We start from the raw sequence: 19,407 nt of genomic DNA, 5'->3' as shown, positions 1-19,407 counted from the left end.
GTTGAAAAATTCATAACGATTCTGAAATATGGCCTAAAACAAATTTGGGAACGCTTGACGGTAATTGACCGTAATTGAGCCTATATCCCTGAAATCGCGAAGACGTACATTTAACGGCACGCCGCCAGTCAGGAATATCGACAGCATGGCTTAGCACAAGAGAGCGCCTCCTAAGAATTGAGCAGAGAAAGGAACTACTCCTGCCATCTACACTCAAGTAAGAGAAACTGTAGCTTGAAATACATGAACCACGTCTTATAGTGGCCTGGGGGGAAAGTGAATTATGTTCGGCCACGCACAGCCTTGCCGTTCACGGCTTCCACCAGCTTTGTTGAAGTCCAGCATCGCCATGTGCTGGAGAAAAACTGCATGTGCTGTCTGACTGCCTCAATGCACAAGAAATATTACTTTTCTCACATTGCCGTAACGGCAACCTAGCGTGCTGTGGGTATTTCATTCCATCATTCGGAAGGAAAGAGGGAAATTTATTTTCGGTGCGGTGGCTATTGTTTGCAGACCTGTACCGTATACCACAGCCTGGTGTTTTGCGCGCGGTTGTCAAGAGCGTTCAAGAACAGCCATAGTTTTGCTTTAGTAGTTTGCTTGTCAGTCCTAAGTGTTAATAAACTAGCTATCCTCTTGCAGTAGTAATGTAATAAGTATTACTTTGTATATTCTGTACTTTATAGAAAGTTAGTAACGTCTTGGAGGGAACGTAAACAGTATGGATCATACAGTGTCTGTTTCCAAGGTAAAACACTGGATTTCTAGCGGTAAATCTTGCAAATTGGTACTGGTTTTCTATCATTCATTTAGAGTTGAACTGATTCTGGTAGATGTAATAGGCCGTTTTTAATTTCTAGGGCTGCTTTGTTCATAAACGACAGAAACGCAACAAAAATACACCAAAGAAACAGTCCTCTCTGACTACAAATAGGCAACCATGGTATAATGCATACAAGAGCTTATGGTCATCTCTTGAGGTGAAGCTGGAGGTAATATAACATAATGACTATATGCAGTGGCGTGCATTACTATTTTTGGTAAGGGAAGCAGTGGTATCTAATAAACGAACTGATAGCAATCAACTCACCAAAATTTACGTCACTTATTGAGTCAATAAGGTCGTTCTGCATTCTGTTCGATAAACCTGTAAATACTGTACTGTTCTCAAGGTGAACGTTGAATTTGTGATCATATTTCCTCAACAAGTGAACTAATTCCACATAATTACCTCGGTTGATAGAATCCACACTTTCGTCATGACCACGGAGGCCAAGTTGCCACTTTCCTAAATGGCAGATGATATCAGTCAAGCCTTTCATTATTTCTCTATGTAGTATCTTCAGGTGCTTTTGATTGTCAAGTTGACAGTCAATTCGAGATTTCCTGAACGTAACAAGTTGCACTGTTGAAATAATGTGAGTCTGAGAGTTCTCATGTTGTTTCAGTGCTATATAAAGTTTGTTTATATCATCAAACCCAGTCTTGTCCCATACATTTTTTCCTTGAGAAACAATAGGTATGGCCAACAAAACAATTTTCCTATATCACGGCAACCGGATAGCCACTCTGTTTTAGAATACTGTTCCAAATTAAATTTCCTCACACATAATTTGATTTGTGCTTTAAGTTCTGGCACTTCTCATGTCAGTCGTCCTCTTTCTATAATTATTTTCTTTTCAGAAAAGTCCCTGCTATTAAACCCCCATTTTAAAAGGCTTTTGATTGCACAGTCACAGTCATGTTGTCTGCCAGCATTCATTTTAGCTGTGCCTGTGCGTGTAGTCTAATCACACCCCTGCCCTTGCACCGCAATAACAGATTTGCTTCCCTTAAACGCAGATAGCCTCTTTCTGATGCGTCAAAATACGATCACAAATACAAGCTTACGCCATCTAAATATACACTTACAATATTTTAATAAAACTTAAGGTTACCTGTAACACCCAACAAGACTGAAATCACACATAAACAGTTAATTTTCTCATAACCATTGAAAGAACACAGGCCTTTGCTTCTGTATCACAGGCATTAGCCCGCAAACAGAAAGTTGCTTCCTTGCCACTTCGTGTGCGACGAACTTTAACGGAGAATAACGAAGGAAACTTTGTCTGTCCCACCAAGCAATGGAAGAGAGAAGGAGGAGGCATGTGGCCTTGAGCAGGAACGCGCACTAAATGACAGTATTCAAATCCTTATTATTCAAATTGAATTATTTATATACGACTTCTTTTCTTTTCGTTTCTTAGCTACGGAAGCAATGCTTCCCTTGCTTCCATGCATGGCACGCCACTGACTATATGATTTCTTCTTTTACCACTATCAGTACTGATAAAGACTGACATGACAATATGTTGAACATACCGTATGAATTATGAATGTGAGAATTAGGAGTTTCTTGTTTTGACTGTCAGCCATTGTTTGTTATATGGCGAAAATTAATGCTGCTGCTTAATTTTTCAGTCATTACAGGAGGAAGTATTTTCACAAATTTTAGAGAACTTAGTTCTTTATATTCAAAACTGCCACATAAACAAATCACGGAACAAAATTAGAAATGAGATACCATCTGCAACATTACTGACAGGTATTATTTTATTATTTTAGTATATTTTATTGGTCCTAATCGTTAATCAATTTTTGTATTAATTTACATTTCTGAGGGAAATGTATATGCAGGATCTTACAGAAGAGTATTATAAATAATTTGTGGAATTATGTAGATATTTTCTTTGCCGAAGGAAGTGCATTCATTGTTTTGATTTCCAGTCATCTGGTGACTTATTTGTACTCATTGAATACTTCTTAATTTCATTATCAAAGTAGAATACATCATCTTCCTCATCAGACGAAATACCTGTATTATCTGCATCCTTAGAGAAAAATAGAGAAACTGAATTTGGATATCTGAGTAACTGAATAATTTCTGTGTTATGACTTTTTTTATCAGTAATCTTCTTTCCAATGCAGTATCTATTCTCATTTGTGTACATTTATATCTCTTTTTATGATTTAGAAGATTTTGCTTGTAAATGTGGCAGTCAGGACTAACCATTTAACATAGTACGTACATATATTACATAATTATAATAATAAAGTGACATAAACTTTGCTAGAGCAGCTGTATGGGAACATAATAATGGGGCACATTAAAATAATGATAACACCACACAGATATTCATAGTGCTAAACAAAACAGCATAAAAAACATGGATGCCACAAGAAGAAAATAGTGCATGAAAAGATAAATGATTTATATTCTTAAGCAAGTGTATTTTAATGAGTGAACAACAAAAATGGATTAACACTGGAATATTTTAAATTAACTAATGCAGTGTAGCAATTTGAACCAGCAAACAGTTGCCTGAGGATGGCCAAGTATGGCAGAAACATGTAGAAATTTAATTTTAATTTTAATGTAGTTTAAGTTAAGGAGTAATTGTACATAAAGTTGCATTAAAGATGGAAGGGAATGTAAAGTGAGTCTAGTGACTGGTGGCTCAGTCTGCAGCCACCTGTTCAAGCTGGTTCTTCGATCGTGGATTTTTCTACTCTGAAGATAGAGGCGATATGTTCCTCCAAACTGTCGGTTCATACAAGATCTACATGGCGCCACATCCCAGAAAATGGCATTCTTCATAGGTGTTACTAGTTTGTATTCCCAGTTGGATATGTTCGTATATGTAGTATCTTTTTAAGGTATTCATATATGGACAGTTGTCTATGTACAACAGGCATGTCAAACTCAACTTGTACAGAGGGCCATCTCAGCCCTATAAATAATAGTCCAGGGCCGCACTTCAAAATAGAAATATACTAAGGGCGTTCCATATATAATGCCTCCTATTTTTTTTTAAAGAAAACTACAACAGATACAGAAATCATAATAATGCAGTTAAATAGGGCAACATTTCAGCTACTTACAGCTATTTTTCCACATAATCACCACCATTCGTTATGCACTTTTGCCATCAATGAACAAGAGCCTGTATGCTGTGCCCGTAGAAGTCTGCACCAGCAGAGGCTAGCCACTTTCTTACAGCTGCAATGACAGCATCATTGTCTGGAAAATGTTGCCCACGTAGTCTGTCTTTCATAGGCCCAAAGAGATGGAAGTCTGAAGGTGCCAAATCGGGGCTATAAGGTGGATGCGGTAGGACAGTCCAGCCAAACTTTGCAATGTGCACGGTGGTCGCCAAACTGGTATGGGGTCTAGCGTTATCGTGTTGCAAGCGAAAGGTTATCTGCTTCTCTGGCCTGACTCGGGAAATACGGGCTTTCAGCCTAGTCAGTGTCATCTTGTAGCGTTCAGAATTGACAGCCCCTGGTCGTTATCTGCTGATCTGTTCGGATGAGGCGCTGTTCATTGTGAGGAGTGGCAGCTGAGCAGGGACGCCCATGGCGTGGCTTGTCTTGCACGTCACTTTCGCCACTGTTGAAACGCACTACCCACTGAATCACTGTGCTGACATCCACTGTATTGTCTCCGTACACCTTTAGCAAGTGTCAATGTATGTCAATGGGTACAATTTGTTCGGCAGTGAGAAATTCAGTAACACATTTCTCTTTCATACGCACTTCTATGTCAGACGCCATTTTGGTAGACTGCTCTGCTGTCGCTATCTGTCGCATGACAACCAAATTAACAGTACATTGGTGGGAAGGTTCATCCTTTACTACAGCACAACCAACATCCAGCTCAGACGTTACATATTAACACAAAAAAAAAAAAAATAGGAGCCATTATATACGGAACGCACCACGTACATTAGATTTTGATACAAGGAAATTTAATTCTATTTATTATTTAGGAATAATTTCAATATAATTACCTAAAATCACATATCTTAGTTTTAAAAAGCAAGAAAATGCCATTTTTGACAAGTATCAAACAGGTTTTCAGTATGTAAAAAGAGAGATTACACAAGAAGTTATGTTAGAAATAGCAAAACATTGAATTTCCTGCAGGCTGCTAATTTATGTCTGCGTGATACTTCTTGTCTTCTGGTCTGTTGGAAAATTGTCTTTACAAAAAATATTTCTACTAAAATTTTAATATTGATTTTAATATCAATTAGCTCTAAAAGTTGAGGGGCCGCACTTTGTGGCCATGGGGGCCGCATGTTTGACACGGCAGATGTACAACATAGAAATTGTATTTCTCTTGCTAGGTGTGAACTTACCAGATCATGAAGCACTGTTTGCAACATTATCAAGTCAGTTACATGATAAGGTGACACCGTACGTAGCCACTCTGCAGGCCCGTCATTGTGCTACAGTTCGCTCTGCCATCGAGCACTTGGTTCTCCAATTCATGAATTACAACAAAGTTCAGAGAGTAAGTAGTTTTTTAGTGTGTCATGTAAATGATGAATTTTTTGTCTGAATAGAGATTAATTATGTCCCATATCAAAGTAACATGTCAAACTAACTAATTAACTTAGTGGAACTGAGCCCTTCTTGAGAAGCTGCCAGTTGTGCAGCAACTCAAGAACTTCCCAGCATTTTTTCAAACCTGAAGGTACATTACCCTGTTCATAAGAGCCCTCCACTGGGCCTTATCCTGAGCCAGATCAATCCAGTCCATCCCATCCCATCCTGTCTCTCTAAGATCCATTTTAATATTATCCAGCCACCTACATCGTGATCTTCCTAGTGGTATCTTTCTTAAGTAACATGCTTTAAGTATATGAGTTATGAAAGGCCTTTTTCACGCAAAGTAATCAAATATAAAGAAGGAAATTAATATTTCGGCATACAAGACAACATACTCTGCATTCATCTTATGCCAGACAAAAAATGGAAGTACAGTGAAGTTACTTAGTTCGTTCATTAACTAATGGTGTTAGTACAACAAATTAACAATTAATGAACTTAATGAATAATCATTTGCCATTGGGCTTCCTATTTAAAAGTGGGTTCACCGTTGAAACCTTGATTATACAGTATCAAATTGAATCTCAAGACTAAATTGTAAAAATGGTGAGTTGTATCATCTTAATTTTGAGGTTATAACCCTTTTTGTCCTGTTGCCAGGATGATGATTTAGAAGAGACAGTGAAGGACAATATAAAGAAGAATCAGTATAACTTTCTAACCTTATCAGCTTGGTACAAGGAACAGTTGAGATCTAAAAGTCCAAAGAAGAAGTCTAAAAATAAGCCAGCCTTGGAAATGGATAAAGATGCTGCCCTTGTTGTTATAATTCCTAATGTGGAAGGTTTCTCACCACACATCTTACAAAACTTCATCCTTATAGCAAGGTAGTATTCATAATATGCCAAGTAGCATAACTGTGATGCCCTGTGCAGCCCATGTAGTAAAATTCTGGACACCTGGACATTTTGGGTTTTGTTGGTTAGGAGTTCTATATACAGAGTGTATACTATATATTTCTATCACTCTGAACATATCTTGGATGTGGAGAGATTCGTTTTATATTGAATTTCCCATTTATTGTTCCTCTGTTTCATATTTTTCTTCATTTTATGTTCATTTTATGTAGTGTCAATGTTAAATTTCCTTCATATACGGCTTTCCATTGTCTGCCATAGATTTCATTGTGTTGGTTTGACACTACTGAACTGAGTTATTTATAAAGGCATTGTAAGACATGACTTTGAATGGACATCTTCATGGTAAATTGATTCTTAGAATGTATTTGCCACGCTAGCAATGGCTGAGGTCACGTAACATCAGACAATTGATATTTATATAACTGTCAAAGATCGACTAGAGGAAATGGCTGTGGCTTGCCTTAATTGTTATATTGATGCTGAGTAAATGAAGATTGTTTATCATGTCCAGTTAGGTCTACTACATGCAAATATCATGTGAGTCACAGGCACTTGTTTTCAGTTTTGTGTGGTTTAGCTTTTAGAGTAACTTTTGGTATAGAGCCTGTATCATTTAGCTTAAAATCCATTACATTAGAATCTACAATGCACTTGCAGATTGGCTGACAACTTTTTTTATGTAAGATGTCTTACCCATTATTTTGCTTGAATGTTATCACACCTCTGTTGCTTGCAGCTCATTTGCACATTCTTACTTCTGGTTTTGCAGTGGTTACATCAACTCACTTCCTTTGGTGTTTGTATTTGGTGTTGCCACCGCCGTCTGTGCTCTGCATCGCAGCCTGCCATACCATGTATCTTCCAAACTTTGCAATGAGGTGTTTCATTCCCAGCCATCAACCGCTTACCTTAATCAAGTTCTAGAGAAGGTACATTACATATACAGTCCTCATGCATTTTTACATTTTTTAAATATTCTTAACATTTTAAGGTGCTAATGGGAATATGAGCCTTGAAGTTCCCTTGGTAGTGAATATTAAGATTATGGTTTTCTGGGTTCTGATGTTTTGTAGTTTGACAGATAGGTACCAACATTTTGGAGGAATCTACCCAACTACATGGCATCACATTCTGGAAGACTTATCTTCAAAAATTGAGATGTTTGTTAAGAGTACTAAGACTGGTAAAAAGTAAAGTTGTCCCTGTGCTCAACGAATTAAGCAAGAACGCCATGAAGGTGTATGGGCCAGTGAATGTATAGATCCACATTTTCTTGACCTCGGCACTAGTTGGAGGTGAGTGATCAGCTTCACGCCCCTGCCACTTTACCTCCATGGAATGAGCCCCCGTTACCCATTGGATAGGAGGTTGGGTGGATCTCAGAGCTGGTCTGGATGATTTGGAGAAGAGAAAATTCTTGACCCTACTGGGACTCGATCTCTGACCCCACAGCTGTGCAGCCCGTAGGCAGTCGCTATACTGACTACGTTACCCCAGCTCCTTACTAAGACTGGTATATATGAATATTCCTATTTATGTTGTTTTTAAGAATATGTACATATTTTTATTCATTTTTTTTTCCAGGTTGTTCTAACTAGCACATGCCCGTTCCAGTTGGATGATAAGACTTTCAAGTTACTGACTGATATTTTCTTATTCTATGACTTATCTGTGTATGGATTCATTCAGCACTACAAGGTGAGAATTTTAGAGCTAAACTCCTACAGTCAGTTCTCTGCTATCAAGGTTGTGAATTACCATAACCATATTCCTGTGAAACATAAGACATCATTGCATCCTGCCTTAAACCAGTGTTTCTTAACCTGTTTAATTACATGCACTACTTAAATTGTCAGAAATTTCATGTGGTCCACTTGTATGTTAATTTGGTTTGTACATCAACCTCTTTTCTTTATTGAGATGTAATCTGAAGGAAGATAGTATGTTTTACTTTGATCAATTTCCTGCCGATGAAGCATAAATGTGCATTTTTTCTTTGTGCCTATTCTTTGTACCAGTGATATTGACTTATGCTGTCATCAGTAAAGCACAATAGATCATTGAAGGTCGCAGTGTGGAGGCCAGTTTTTATGACCCACCCCTTACATTATGCTGTCATCAGCTTTTTGTGTATTTGTCTCCTCAGTAAACCTTTGTTATTTAGTTTTTTATATTCTTATTAAGGGGCACATGGGACTCTGCTACATGGAGTTATATGTTTTCTAATCTTAAATTTTGAAGTCACTGGTTATGTGGAACTGTTTCAAACGACTGTTTAAATTTAATATTTAATGTGAAACACTATTTTTTTCAACATTTTTATTTCATTATTTTCCATTATATGTTAACCCTTAGGCACGGTTTGACATCTCTTTTCATCTTGGGCATTTGGCTGTGGTTTGACTGCTACATTGTCCAGCTGCAGGCCTAATTTATTACGCCCATAAAAATTGATGGGTTTACTGTATTTTGTGAAATTTTTCGCTGGCCTATTGTCAGAAGTACAGTGTGTATCGTTACGTATGCCTGTATGTTATGCCTCGGAGAAATAAACAGTCGACTGACCATGTTTGCCTTTATCTACTGATAAAATAAGTTCATATTCCATTCAGCAGGTCATATTACCTTCAGCAGGAAATACCAGACCAAGCCATTCATAAAGGGGTGCCCAGAAATGTTGTCTTGCTAGTACACATTATTCATAATATACAAGGCATAATAGTGTCAGAGCACTGTGTTCACCCCCCGGTGAGGAAAGAAGAAAATAACTCATACCTACATGTATTAATGCTCTGGCTGGTCTCCAGTGTATGTATATACATCTACTGAAGCCTTGGATGGAAAAATAAACGCGTAGAAGCGACCCCAGCCATGGTAAGACAATGCTCAAATTTACTGCAGCTGAGGTTGCAAAGATGCCTGACTTCGAAAATTTGAGCATTGTCTTACCATGGCTGGCCCTTCTACAAGTCGTGTGCTGGCGGAGGTCGAACTAGTGACCATGCTGGACGAAGTATTGGATGACGAAACCCTAAGTAATTATAGTTCCGATGATGACAGTGCATCGAACTATGATTACACACAACTGGTGCCACCTGAGACCAACAGTGCTAGTGAAAGTGGCAGTGACCATGAGAATATCATGGCCCACGATGGATTTGAAGAGGTGTCCAGGACATTTGTGTGGGAAGATATTGAATCGTTTTCACGCTTCGCGAGAATCGTTTTGTGGTGTGTGTGGTCCCAAGTTTGACACTGCCAAACTAGATGTTGTCAGTGCCTTTGAAAGCATTTTCGATATTTCCCTTGTGCAGCTGATTGTTGATGAAACAAACAGGTATGCTCAACAGGAAATATCGAAAATCGCCAGACCTCTCACATTTCGCTCTAGAATTCGGAAGTGGGAAGATGTGACAGTGGACGAAATGTACGTGGTTTTGGCACTAATTTTGTTGATTGGCATTGATCAGAGGCCTACATTGAGGTCTTATTACTCAAAGGCCGCCTGCTGTTCACTCTGTTTTTTGCAGAGACCTTACCTCTGGAAAGACTTGAGGCCATAATGAAGTTTCTGCATTTTTCGGACAACAGCAAGCAAAATGAGTACCAAGGGCCTCCAAAACTTTTCAAAATTTATCCCGTTATTGAGCTCCTGAATTGGAAATTTCAAAATCTGTATCTTCCGGGTCACGGCATTGCCATAGATGAATCCTTGACCCTATGGAAAGGTCGTTTGTCTTTCAAACAGTACTTGCCACTCAAGGCTGCGAAATTTGGTATCAAAACATTTGAACTCTGCGAGTCTAGCTCTGGTTATGTTTGGTCCTTTCCTGTCTATACTGGACAAGGACTGGAACTAACAAATCAGTATGTGACTGCAGAGACAAACAAAACTGCAGCAATTGTAGTAACACTTTTAGAAAATCTAGGTCGCGGACACACAGTGTGGATGGATAATTTTTATAACTCACCTGATTTGGCTCATTTCTTGAAGTCTAAAAATACAGACTATGTTGGAACCTTACGTACCAACAGGAAAGACGTCACTCCCTTAGTGAAAAATATGAAATTGAAAAAAGGTGAACACTATGCTCAGTACTCAGGAGACGTGGCAGTTCTTGCGTGGCAGGACAAAAAAAGGGTGACCATGATATCCACATACCATAAAGATGATATGTGAGTGGTTGTAAATCGTGCAGACAAGGCAGAAATAAAGCCTGTGGTTGTGATTACAACAAGAACATGCTAGGGGTGGATCTGAAAGACCAGATGCTTCAACCGTACCTGCTTGAACGAAAGAAGGGTACCAAGTGGTACGTGAAATTGTTCAAGCGGTTACTCAATGTAGCGATCCACAACAGCATGGTAATCTATCGGTCCCAAACAAACAAAAAGATGGACACTCTACAGTTCAGACTTTCGCTGGCTCGAGGCCTCGTGGAAAAGCACGGTTCTGGGGTTCGTCGTCCTGTACACGGCCGTCCGTCAGTTCAGCCACCACGGAAACGACTCACGGGAAGACATTTCCCGGAGCGTCTTCCCCCCTCAGGGAAGAAGTCAAGACCTTACAGAAGGTGTGTGGTGTGCGCGAGAAAGGGCCACAGGATACTCAGTATTGGTGTAAATGTGAGGCAGCGTTGTGTGTAGAATGCTTCAAAGTGTATCATACACTACTGAAATTCTAAACCACCTGCTTCCATTGCCGAGATACAGGGCGCTCATATTATAAGGTAAGATTATAAAACCATCTTTTAAGATCATTTTAGTGAAAGTTTCATGTTTATATCTCATATAATTTAAAAAATAATGATGAATAAAAGATTCTCTTTCAAAATTTAAATGGGCTGAAAATATTACCGCCGGAGAGACACGGCAGCGGAATTTAAATGACCACACTGAAAAATGACTGCGGTGAAGGGTTAAATAACCTAGTTGATTGGTTGCTAAGGAGTGGATTTACAAGATGTAAATTCAAGCTTCATGTAAGTTCAGTATATTCTGTTGGGTGTTTTTTACGTAATATTTTCTCTCTTGCAAATTCACCCTGCTTCATATTTCATTATATCACCTTCCTATTACGTTGGATATTTTATTTTTGCAGTATTGTATGATGGAACATTTCTTCAACTGTGATCATAATGTTCTGTGCTGCTCAATTTCTGAACTGTCACAGAACATTAAATCTCTGAGTAAGGAACAGCTGGAGGAGTTGCGTCAGTTGCCCTCTTTCCGTCGGTATGTGGACACATTGCCGAAGAAAGAGAAAGCTCCTCTTCTTCTTGATGACCATCATTTTAAGGTTAGTAAAGTCAATGATTGCAGCAATATACCCATTTTGTATTCTTAGATGTGTTTCAAACATACTTTGAGGAGCAGAGATTGTTTCATTAGCCCACCTGTTGGTAAGAGTTCTCAAACCTAGAACTGATCTCATTGAAACTGGATGTAAAATACCTACACTAAATTTTATGAGGCCATTTCAGTTTTGGTTTGGTTCACTTTTCTTTAACACTTCGTGGACCAGACGCCTAGGCCTAGGCGTTTGGGTTTTAAACATGGCAGACCGGTCGCCTAGATTTAGACTTTTAGGACACGTTATGTTTCAACACACTATTCCTCGCTTTGGTGGCCACGTGTCTGTAAAAGTACTGCGTAGCTGACCTTCAGAATGTTTGTTTTCCAAGTCAGCAACATGACCACTCTATTCCCCTCTCACTCTAAAGAAAAGTCCCTTTGTTCAAGTCGAAGCTTCTATGTGTGAGGCAAGATATTCTCAGCGTCAACATGGCACAGAGACGAAAGCAGTTGAAGGCTGCGCGAGCTCTCGGAGAAGAAGAAATCTGTGATTTGAGTTATCTGACTTGCCAACTGCTTCGTCTTCTGATAGTGTGGACAGTGTCAGTGGCAGTGACAGGGGCCCCCAAAATATTGTGACCAGAAAAGAAAGTGAAAGTGACAGTGAGAGCTCCGATGAAAGTGCGAGCGCTAGCATTGCGGGGACAGCCACATGGGGTAAAATGGACAAAACACCCACTTTGGGAAAGTTTACTGGTGATCCAGGGGTGAGACAAATGCCATCGGACCCTACACAAATGTCTGAAGTAGCTGAACTGTTTTTTGGAGATAGAGATACTCGAGTTGTGAATATGATTTCCACAGTTCACAATTCGAGCATGGTTCATGTTCAAAGGAGACATGGACAAGTAAAGAAGCCTATTTATATTCCTGAGTATAATATGTTCATGAAGGGAGTTGATAGAGCTGATCAATACTTGGCCTATTATTCTCTTCCTAGATAAACAATAAAGTGGACAAAGAAAGTTGCTTTGTGCTTATAAATTGTGCCATTTTCAATTCATTTTTGGTTTACAAAAATCTAAACCCCAATTCAAAACTGAAATACAAAGCATTTCTGATGAATGTGGCAAAGGCCTGGGCTACAGACCAGATGGTGGCGGCAGAACGAGAGTCAGGCACAGACTTAGTGGGACCGGGACCATCGAGTCCCACCCATCTCAGGCCTCATGTGGACCCCCCTGGGCGACTCTTGGGTGATATGCGGAAATATACCCTCGTGAAAATTGTGAAAGATTGAACATTCCAAGGGGAAGCATCCTTCTAGGCAATGTCGTGTTTGCACAGTTCACAGAAAAAGGAGCATGACTGCCTACATTTGCAAGTTCTGTGTAATGCCACTTCACAAAGGGGAATGTTTCCAGGAATATCACACTCTCAAGCACTTCTAGGAGCATTGGTAAGTGTTCTCCAAAAATTTTAGTTCATAAAATTAATTATGAGATTTTATATTAATTTTTAAAGTGAACAGTGCACAAGTTAGGAAAGTAGGTTTAAAAATGCCGGTCCCCAGGGTGATTTAGATATTTAAATTGCCGGTCCGCAAAGTGTTAAAAGAAACATTACATATGGGCCTGAATTACTTGTTGCATGTTTGGTATCTTTGAAATACTTTTAATAGTAGAATTTGCTGAATTCTTCTTATGCGGTTAGTACCATATACATGCATTTAATTTATTCAGGCTCACTTGAAGTCGAAATACATTTAGCTAAGAAATCTGCTGAGCGAAGAAAGTCCTGTTTATTTTTTAAAACACGCTTCAGAGACTGAATTCTGTCCCTGTCCTCAAGTAAAACCTACTCAGTTGGGTCCAATAGATAGAGCTAGCCCCTGTCTCCGGACTATGGGCTAGCTCTGTCTATTGGATGCAACTGAGTAGGTTTTACTTGAGGACAGGGACAGAATTCAGTCTCTGAAGCGTGTTTTAAAAAATAAACAGGACTTTTTTTAAAAATAGACAAAACGATGTATAATGTTCAAAAACATAATACTTGTAGCAATATACCATCATAACAAACTTTTAGATCTTATTTGAGAGAAGAATGTCTTGAATAGAATCTATAGATATCAATATGCAATCATGCTGATTTTGAGAAAATTGTTAATACTATAACAGTAACTGTTAACTCTGCGTCATTGGTAGCATTGTGTGAGATCTTGTAATCATCCTGCCATCTTACAAATATCACATGATTTATCTGTTCTCTGATATACCAAGATTACAGACAGGCATCATGTGAAGAGTGAAGTGCATTTTAATGCTGCTCCCATCTCTGCATTTGGTGCTTGTTTAATGGCTAAATATGTAATAATTAAAATCACGTAAAGAGCTTTCTTCAGCCTGGATGGCACTTCTTTAGAAAACAGATCTGTATAAGGAGTAGCTAAACCAAAAGGAACTACATGGCTAACTGGAAAAGGGAGGGAAGAGGAGCTGTTCTTATTGTAACTGCTTCCATATTGACTATAGGGAAGAGACAGGAAATTTAAGTGACAGTAGGCCAGTTTTACAAACTAGTTATGTGGCATTTTCCTTTTCCAAGCATGCAGCCTTCATTAATTTTTTTTTGTGTTCACAGATACCTTACCTAACCATATGTCTTGTAGAACCCCCTTAATATCTCAGTAATGTGTCTGGCTGTGGACTAGACAGTCTTGATTTGATTCCCAGAAAGGTTGCTGGGAATTTCTTTCTGCACCACTATTCCCATAGTGTGTGAGAAATTCACCCAGCTGTCTTTCCAGTGAGCACTCAGAGTACCTTTCTCAGAAGTAAAGGCAAGAAGAGCATGAAAGTGTCCACTTCAGTGTAATGTCAAAGTCTGAGAATGTATGGACCTTCACTCTATGTTCCCTATACACCCCCATGGTATATTACTTAAGTATAGGCATAAGTTTACAACCCTTATGCAATAATTAACATATTCTGACATATGTGCTGAAAGCCAAGGCATGTTGCTAGGCAGTGGTGCAATTACCATGTCCCCACAGCAGCAGTAACATAGTGCAACAATTGAAGAACCGTTGGAAGTGGTATTTTCTGTTGACTCTGCCCTGAGGCTATATCACAAGGACCAACAAGACAAGCCAGTTAGGGAGATGCCCATGTGGAGGCGGGTTTAGATACCTCCACCATAGCCCAGTGAGCTGTAGGAGGCAAGGAAAAGGGAACCCATTGCCTGGGGGTTATAACTGGGCATAATGTCTGAACAGCTAATGAAGGCTGTCTTGAGAGGCCTCGCTTGTGAGTCATGCCTCATGTACGCTGATGATGTGATCATGATTTGCCGCATGTTCCAGGAGCACCTGCTCAACTTCCAGAAAGTATTCCAGCGGTTCTATGAGGCCCAGCTGAAGCTCAGCCCAGAAAAGTGACAATTTTTCACAAACAGTTACAATACATGGGTCATATTGTGTTGGTAGAAGGAATAACCGCAGATCATGAGAAGCTGAACACAGTACGGGAATGGCCGACCTCGAGGAACAAGCGGGAAATAAGGAGCCTCCTGGGATTATGCACTTATTACAGATGGTTTATTTCCAGTTTACCTGACATTTCAAAGCCACTGTCCAGACTCGCTGAGAAAAAGCAAGCCTTTCAATGGACCCCAGATGTAAAGGCTGTCTTCCAGTTGCTAAAGAACCAGAGCTGTGGAACACAGAAGCTGAAGAATCTCTGGCATTGGGAGTGTTGCCGGGTGACAACCAGTGAAGACACAGCAGACTGAGAAGACTTAGTGCATGCTTTAGTGAATTGTAGAGCATGTGAATTAGTGATAGCACTGTTATTACTTGGTACGATCTGTAATGTTCAACAAAGCCAATTACTGATCCAGACTTTGTCCATAGTAAGTCAGTCATGTTACAGTAATGTAAAGTGTTTGGAGAGATATTTCCATGACAACAAAATAACAGTGGGCTGTTGCATAGGAATTGCAGAATCAACACATGCGTTTCCCCGTTGCGTTACAATGATTGTTGAACCAGCAGGAATAATGCACTTCCGTGGTAATGAGTCAGTCTTAGTATAGCTGCCATCGGAGACGGTTGAATGGATTTGCTGAGATGTAGTTGAACAGCAGTTGATATACGGGATTGTATAAGGTTAAGAGTCATTGTGATATGGTATTGTGATATTGTGTAAAAGCAAAGGAGAGTAAATATTCGCCAGATCCCTGAACGGTGTCAAGTTATTTGTCATGTGACAGTATATTACTTGCTCATGTGCAACCATTTGGTTTGTGTACATGCTGAGCCATCATTTGTATCATATGGATCTGGGGGCAGATGGATCCATGATTTTGTTGTGAGACTACCTAAAATGACTGTTTTTACAGGAAGTGCTTGAGGAGCTAATGACAGAACTACATGGATACCTGCTGAACTTACACACATATCTGAGGTGCCTCCACACTCTGACAGCATCACTCCCAAAGTCACCGTTAGGAAAGCAAGTATGTGTGCTGCAGTTGCATTCCACAGCTGTGCAAAGAAGTGTAGATTTGAAGGCGGTCAGTTCAGAAATGCAGTCATACTATAATTTGGTTCTCTTCCTTTTCAGTCGAAACAAGCTTTAGCACCATTGATTTGAATTCATTTTATTGTGCATCTTATTTTGCCCTTGTCTGGTGGATAAAATCTTCACTTAAGGGTTTCAGCTCTCCATTTTAGAAAGTTTAGCTTTCAGGTGAAAACAGAAAAGTGTTTCTGCCCTAGCAAAAGTTTTTTTTTTTTTCTTCAAATTGTTTTAACTGTTACCAGTTCAAATAGTGTAATCAAATTATACTTGTTTTTCCTACCAAGTACATGTAGTTCAATCAGTATGGCATGAACATATCTATTAATGAATGCAAGTTTGTCCAAATTTAATGTTTTGTGTAAAGTGGCAGTTGAAACCAACCAATATGAACCAAAATCTCTGTACAGTGTTGTCCAGTTTTGGGTTTTTCTTTAGGTATTGTTCAGCATGTGATGTATAACCAATTATTCTAGTGTTAAGCTGCGCCTAATTAAAGTTTTTCTGATTTGTGTTCAGATCCATTGTATGCCAAATAAATTTTCTTCCTTGTTTCCAGCTGTGGTCTATTGATCTTACCATTCTCTGTCTGTGTACTCATAGTACAGGATTCTTTGTATTCTTGGTAGGGCATAATTAAAGACGATCAGTGGAATGAATCTGCAGGTTAATGTGGGCTCCAGAATCATTGTATGGTTGTGATATGGGCATTCACAAAGTTGTGATTGTTACAGGTGAGGGATGGAGCATGTTCATGGAAAATCTGCATTGCCACCATGGCCACACACTTGAGATTTGTGGTATTACAAAGGAAGCTAATGAATGCATTTCTCTTAGGTCACTCTCCTCTTTAAATGGGGATTTAACTTTGTGTAGATTTTCTGTATGTCTCTGTTCCTGATCCTCTCCTGACCCTAAGAACTGAAATCTTTTCCAGCTGAGGGAAGTATACAACATGGCCATCTGTTGTGACATATCTGAATCACCTCAGTTCAGAGAGTGCTTCCAGCTGCTTGGTTTCCAGTCGCGAGAAGAATTACTGGATAAGCTTGGGAAAGTCCTCGGCTTTCTTGAAAGTGCCTCAAGCAACATGTCAGTGAAAGTCTCTCACCTGAAGGATGTACAAGAGGAGCTGTCAAAGTATTACACTTCGATTGCAAATATGGGGATAGAAGCTACTGAACAACCATTGAAAAGTCCAAGTAAAATTGATATTGGGGAAAATATTAACAGATATCAACTGAAAGAGGTAAATGCTGGTTATTTATGAAACCTTATTTGATATTTCTATTGAAAATCTTTAAAATGTCTGTACTCCACTATTGTTAAAGACATTTGAAATGACGTTTTTGCTCCACATCCTCACTGTTCACTCCCCAGCACATCCCAAAACAAGGAGGTTATTTAACTTACATTTAAGTATAAATACTTTGAACTTTAATAATTTTTACCCTGAATCATTTTAGACATTAAGTACCATTTTTCTCAAACGCAGTTTACTCATGTGCCAGCAAAATGAAAAACGTTTCTTATGAGTTCTTCAATTTTTGTGTGAAACAGTTTCTGGCCTGTTGAATATTAAACGAAATCTTCATAAAAATTAATCTTAGTTGTAATGCATTCATAGACTGTATTAAAGGTAAAAGGTAAAGCTATCCCTGTAACAGGCCATGGAGGCCCATAGGGTTGTGAGACGTCAAGGCTGCCACATTTTCTAGACAATCTGCTCACAGATGGTGGCGAGGCTGTCAGTCTTACATGCTGGCTGCTGTTTACCCCCAGAAAAGTTGAAATTTTAGTCCAGACCACCAGTTTAAAATTTTATGGAAATCTGGTCATCCACAGTGGATTCCCTCCCACTTGTGTGAAGAGAAATAGTGTATGTTGTGTCCACAAACTCATGGGTGGTTTGCTGATAGTTGTGAAGTACTGAAGTTGTGAAATGGCAGGTCATGTTTCCTTCTTAGAATTCAAATGTGAGCTGTGATGTAGATGTGATAACCACTAGAAGCCGATGTTCACAATTGCTTGTTTAGAAACTACTGGAGTTGTCACGTAAGCAGAAACCACTGTCAGCCTATGAAGAGACAAGGAAGAACCTTTTGGACTACTTGGCAGGATCAGTTTTCCCACAGTTCCTTGTTCCACCAACAAATGTACCATTCAATGAAGTTTTCTTCTTCAACAATGTGGCAAGAGTCAAGAGACACATTGTTGGTACACCAAGAGCTGCAATACACATGGCTCTGAACAATCCGCACTACTATTTGGAGGTAAGGAATATACATGTGTTTGGATATTGCCTTCACTGTTATTTACCCAGTAGGTTATCTTGGTGGTGGCATATCTGATTTGAATTCTGAGAGCACGATTTTGAATCTCATGTGGAGTGCTGAGTATGATAAACAAGTTTCTTCATTGATTTACCTGATCCTACCAGGCAAATATCAGGATATTACAAAGAAGTAGGCTGCAGCACTTTCTTCTAATGAGCGTTCTGATTTGTTTTATTTTATTTTTATTTGTTTCTGGTACTATATAGTGCTAAATTTTATAATTTGGGGTAAAAGGTGAACTTGTCCCTGTGCTTAATTAAGCATAAAGGCATGTGGGGGGGTCAAGATATATCTCCATGTATTTTTACAAACGAGTTTTCTCAAGCAGTAAGAGGGTTTCCTGGTATGAATATCAGCTTTAGCTCCACCTGACCTTGCTGAGTTTTTTTTGTGTATGTGGGGTTTTTCTCAATCTCTCCAGTTAATGCTGGGATAGTAGCTCAAAATAGGCCAATACTACTTTCTCTAAATATGATATATAATTATGAAGTCCTTTTGCTGGGCATATTAATAACGTAAGCAACAACAGAAGACAGCTGTTTCCTCACCCAATAATTTTTTAACACCTGATGATGACCACCTTGGTCGAAACATGTAGTGATGCAGTTTTGAACTTTCATCAGTCTTGGTCATCCTTTCATAACTCATAACACTAAATAACTATTGCAGCTGGTACATCATTATTAAATAACCTACAGTCCATCCATGCATTCTTAGACTTGGCAGTAGATGGAAGTAAGTGGTGAGCTTCCTTCTCCAGTCAATTTAACCTTTATCGGACGAACGTCATCATATGATGTCGTTAAAAGTAAGGGCAGCTGGCCGAACGTCATCATATGATGTCGCGGATTCCACATGTGTAAGGTTTTTTTTAATATTATATTAAAAATATAAATTGTT

At 39.1% G+C, this 19,407-nt stretch overlaps 1 protein-coding gene across 2 annotated transcripts in view; it reads left to right on the top strand.

Moving 5' to 3' along the window:
- The first annotated feature begins 518 nt into the window (after positions 1-518).
- LOC111865705 (origin recognition complex subunit 3) overlaps positions 519-19,407 on the top strand; it is a 22,668-nt gene continuing 3,779 nt past the window's right edge. For both annotated transcript variants that reach the window (XR_002843018.2, XM_023853932.2), the window contains exons 1-11: positions 519-751; positions 864-995; positions 2,467-2,590; positions 5,175-5,341; positions 6,040-6,266; positions 7,069-7,228; positions 7,884-7,997; positions 11,401-11,598; positions 15,993-16,109; positions 17,109-17,420; positions 18,208-18,444. Coding sequence is in view for 1 of the 2 variants with exons in the window: in XM_023853932.2 (XP_023709700.1) it covers positions 725-751; positions 864-995; positions 2,467-2,590; positions 5,175-5,341; positions 6,040-6,266; positions 7,069-7,228; positions 7,884-7,997; positions 11,401-11,598; positions 15,993-16,109; positions 17,109-17,420; positions 18,208-18,444 (1,815 nt within the window). In the remaining variant the exon portion in view is untranslated. The remainder of the gene's footprint in view (positions 752-863; positions 996-2,466; positions 2,591-5,174; positions 5,342-6,039; positions 6,267-7,068; positions 7,229-7,883; positions 7,998-11,400; positions 11,599-15,992; positions 16,110-17,108; positions 17,421-18,207; positions 18,445-19,407) is intronic.

Source organism: Cryptotermes secundus, unplaced genomic scaffold, assembly GCF_002891405.2.
Source record: "Cryptotermes secundus unplaced genomic scaffold, Csec_1.0 scaffold19, whole genome shotgun sequence".
In the NCBI taxonomy this organism is placed as follows: domain Eukaryota; kingdom Metazoa; phylum Arthropoda; class Insecta; order Blattodea; family Kalotermitidae; genus Cryptotermes; species Cryptotermes secundus.
This window is presented reverse-complemented; position numbering and strand designations above follow the sequence as displayed.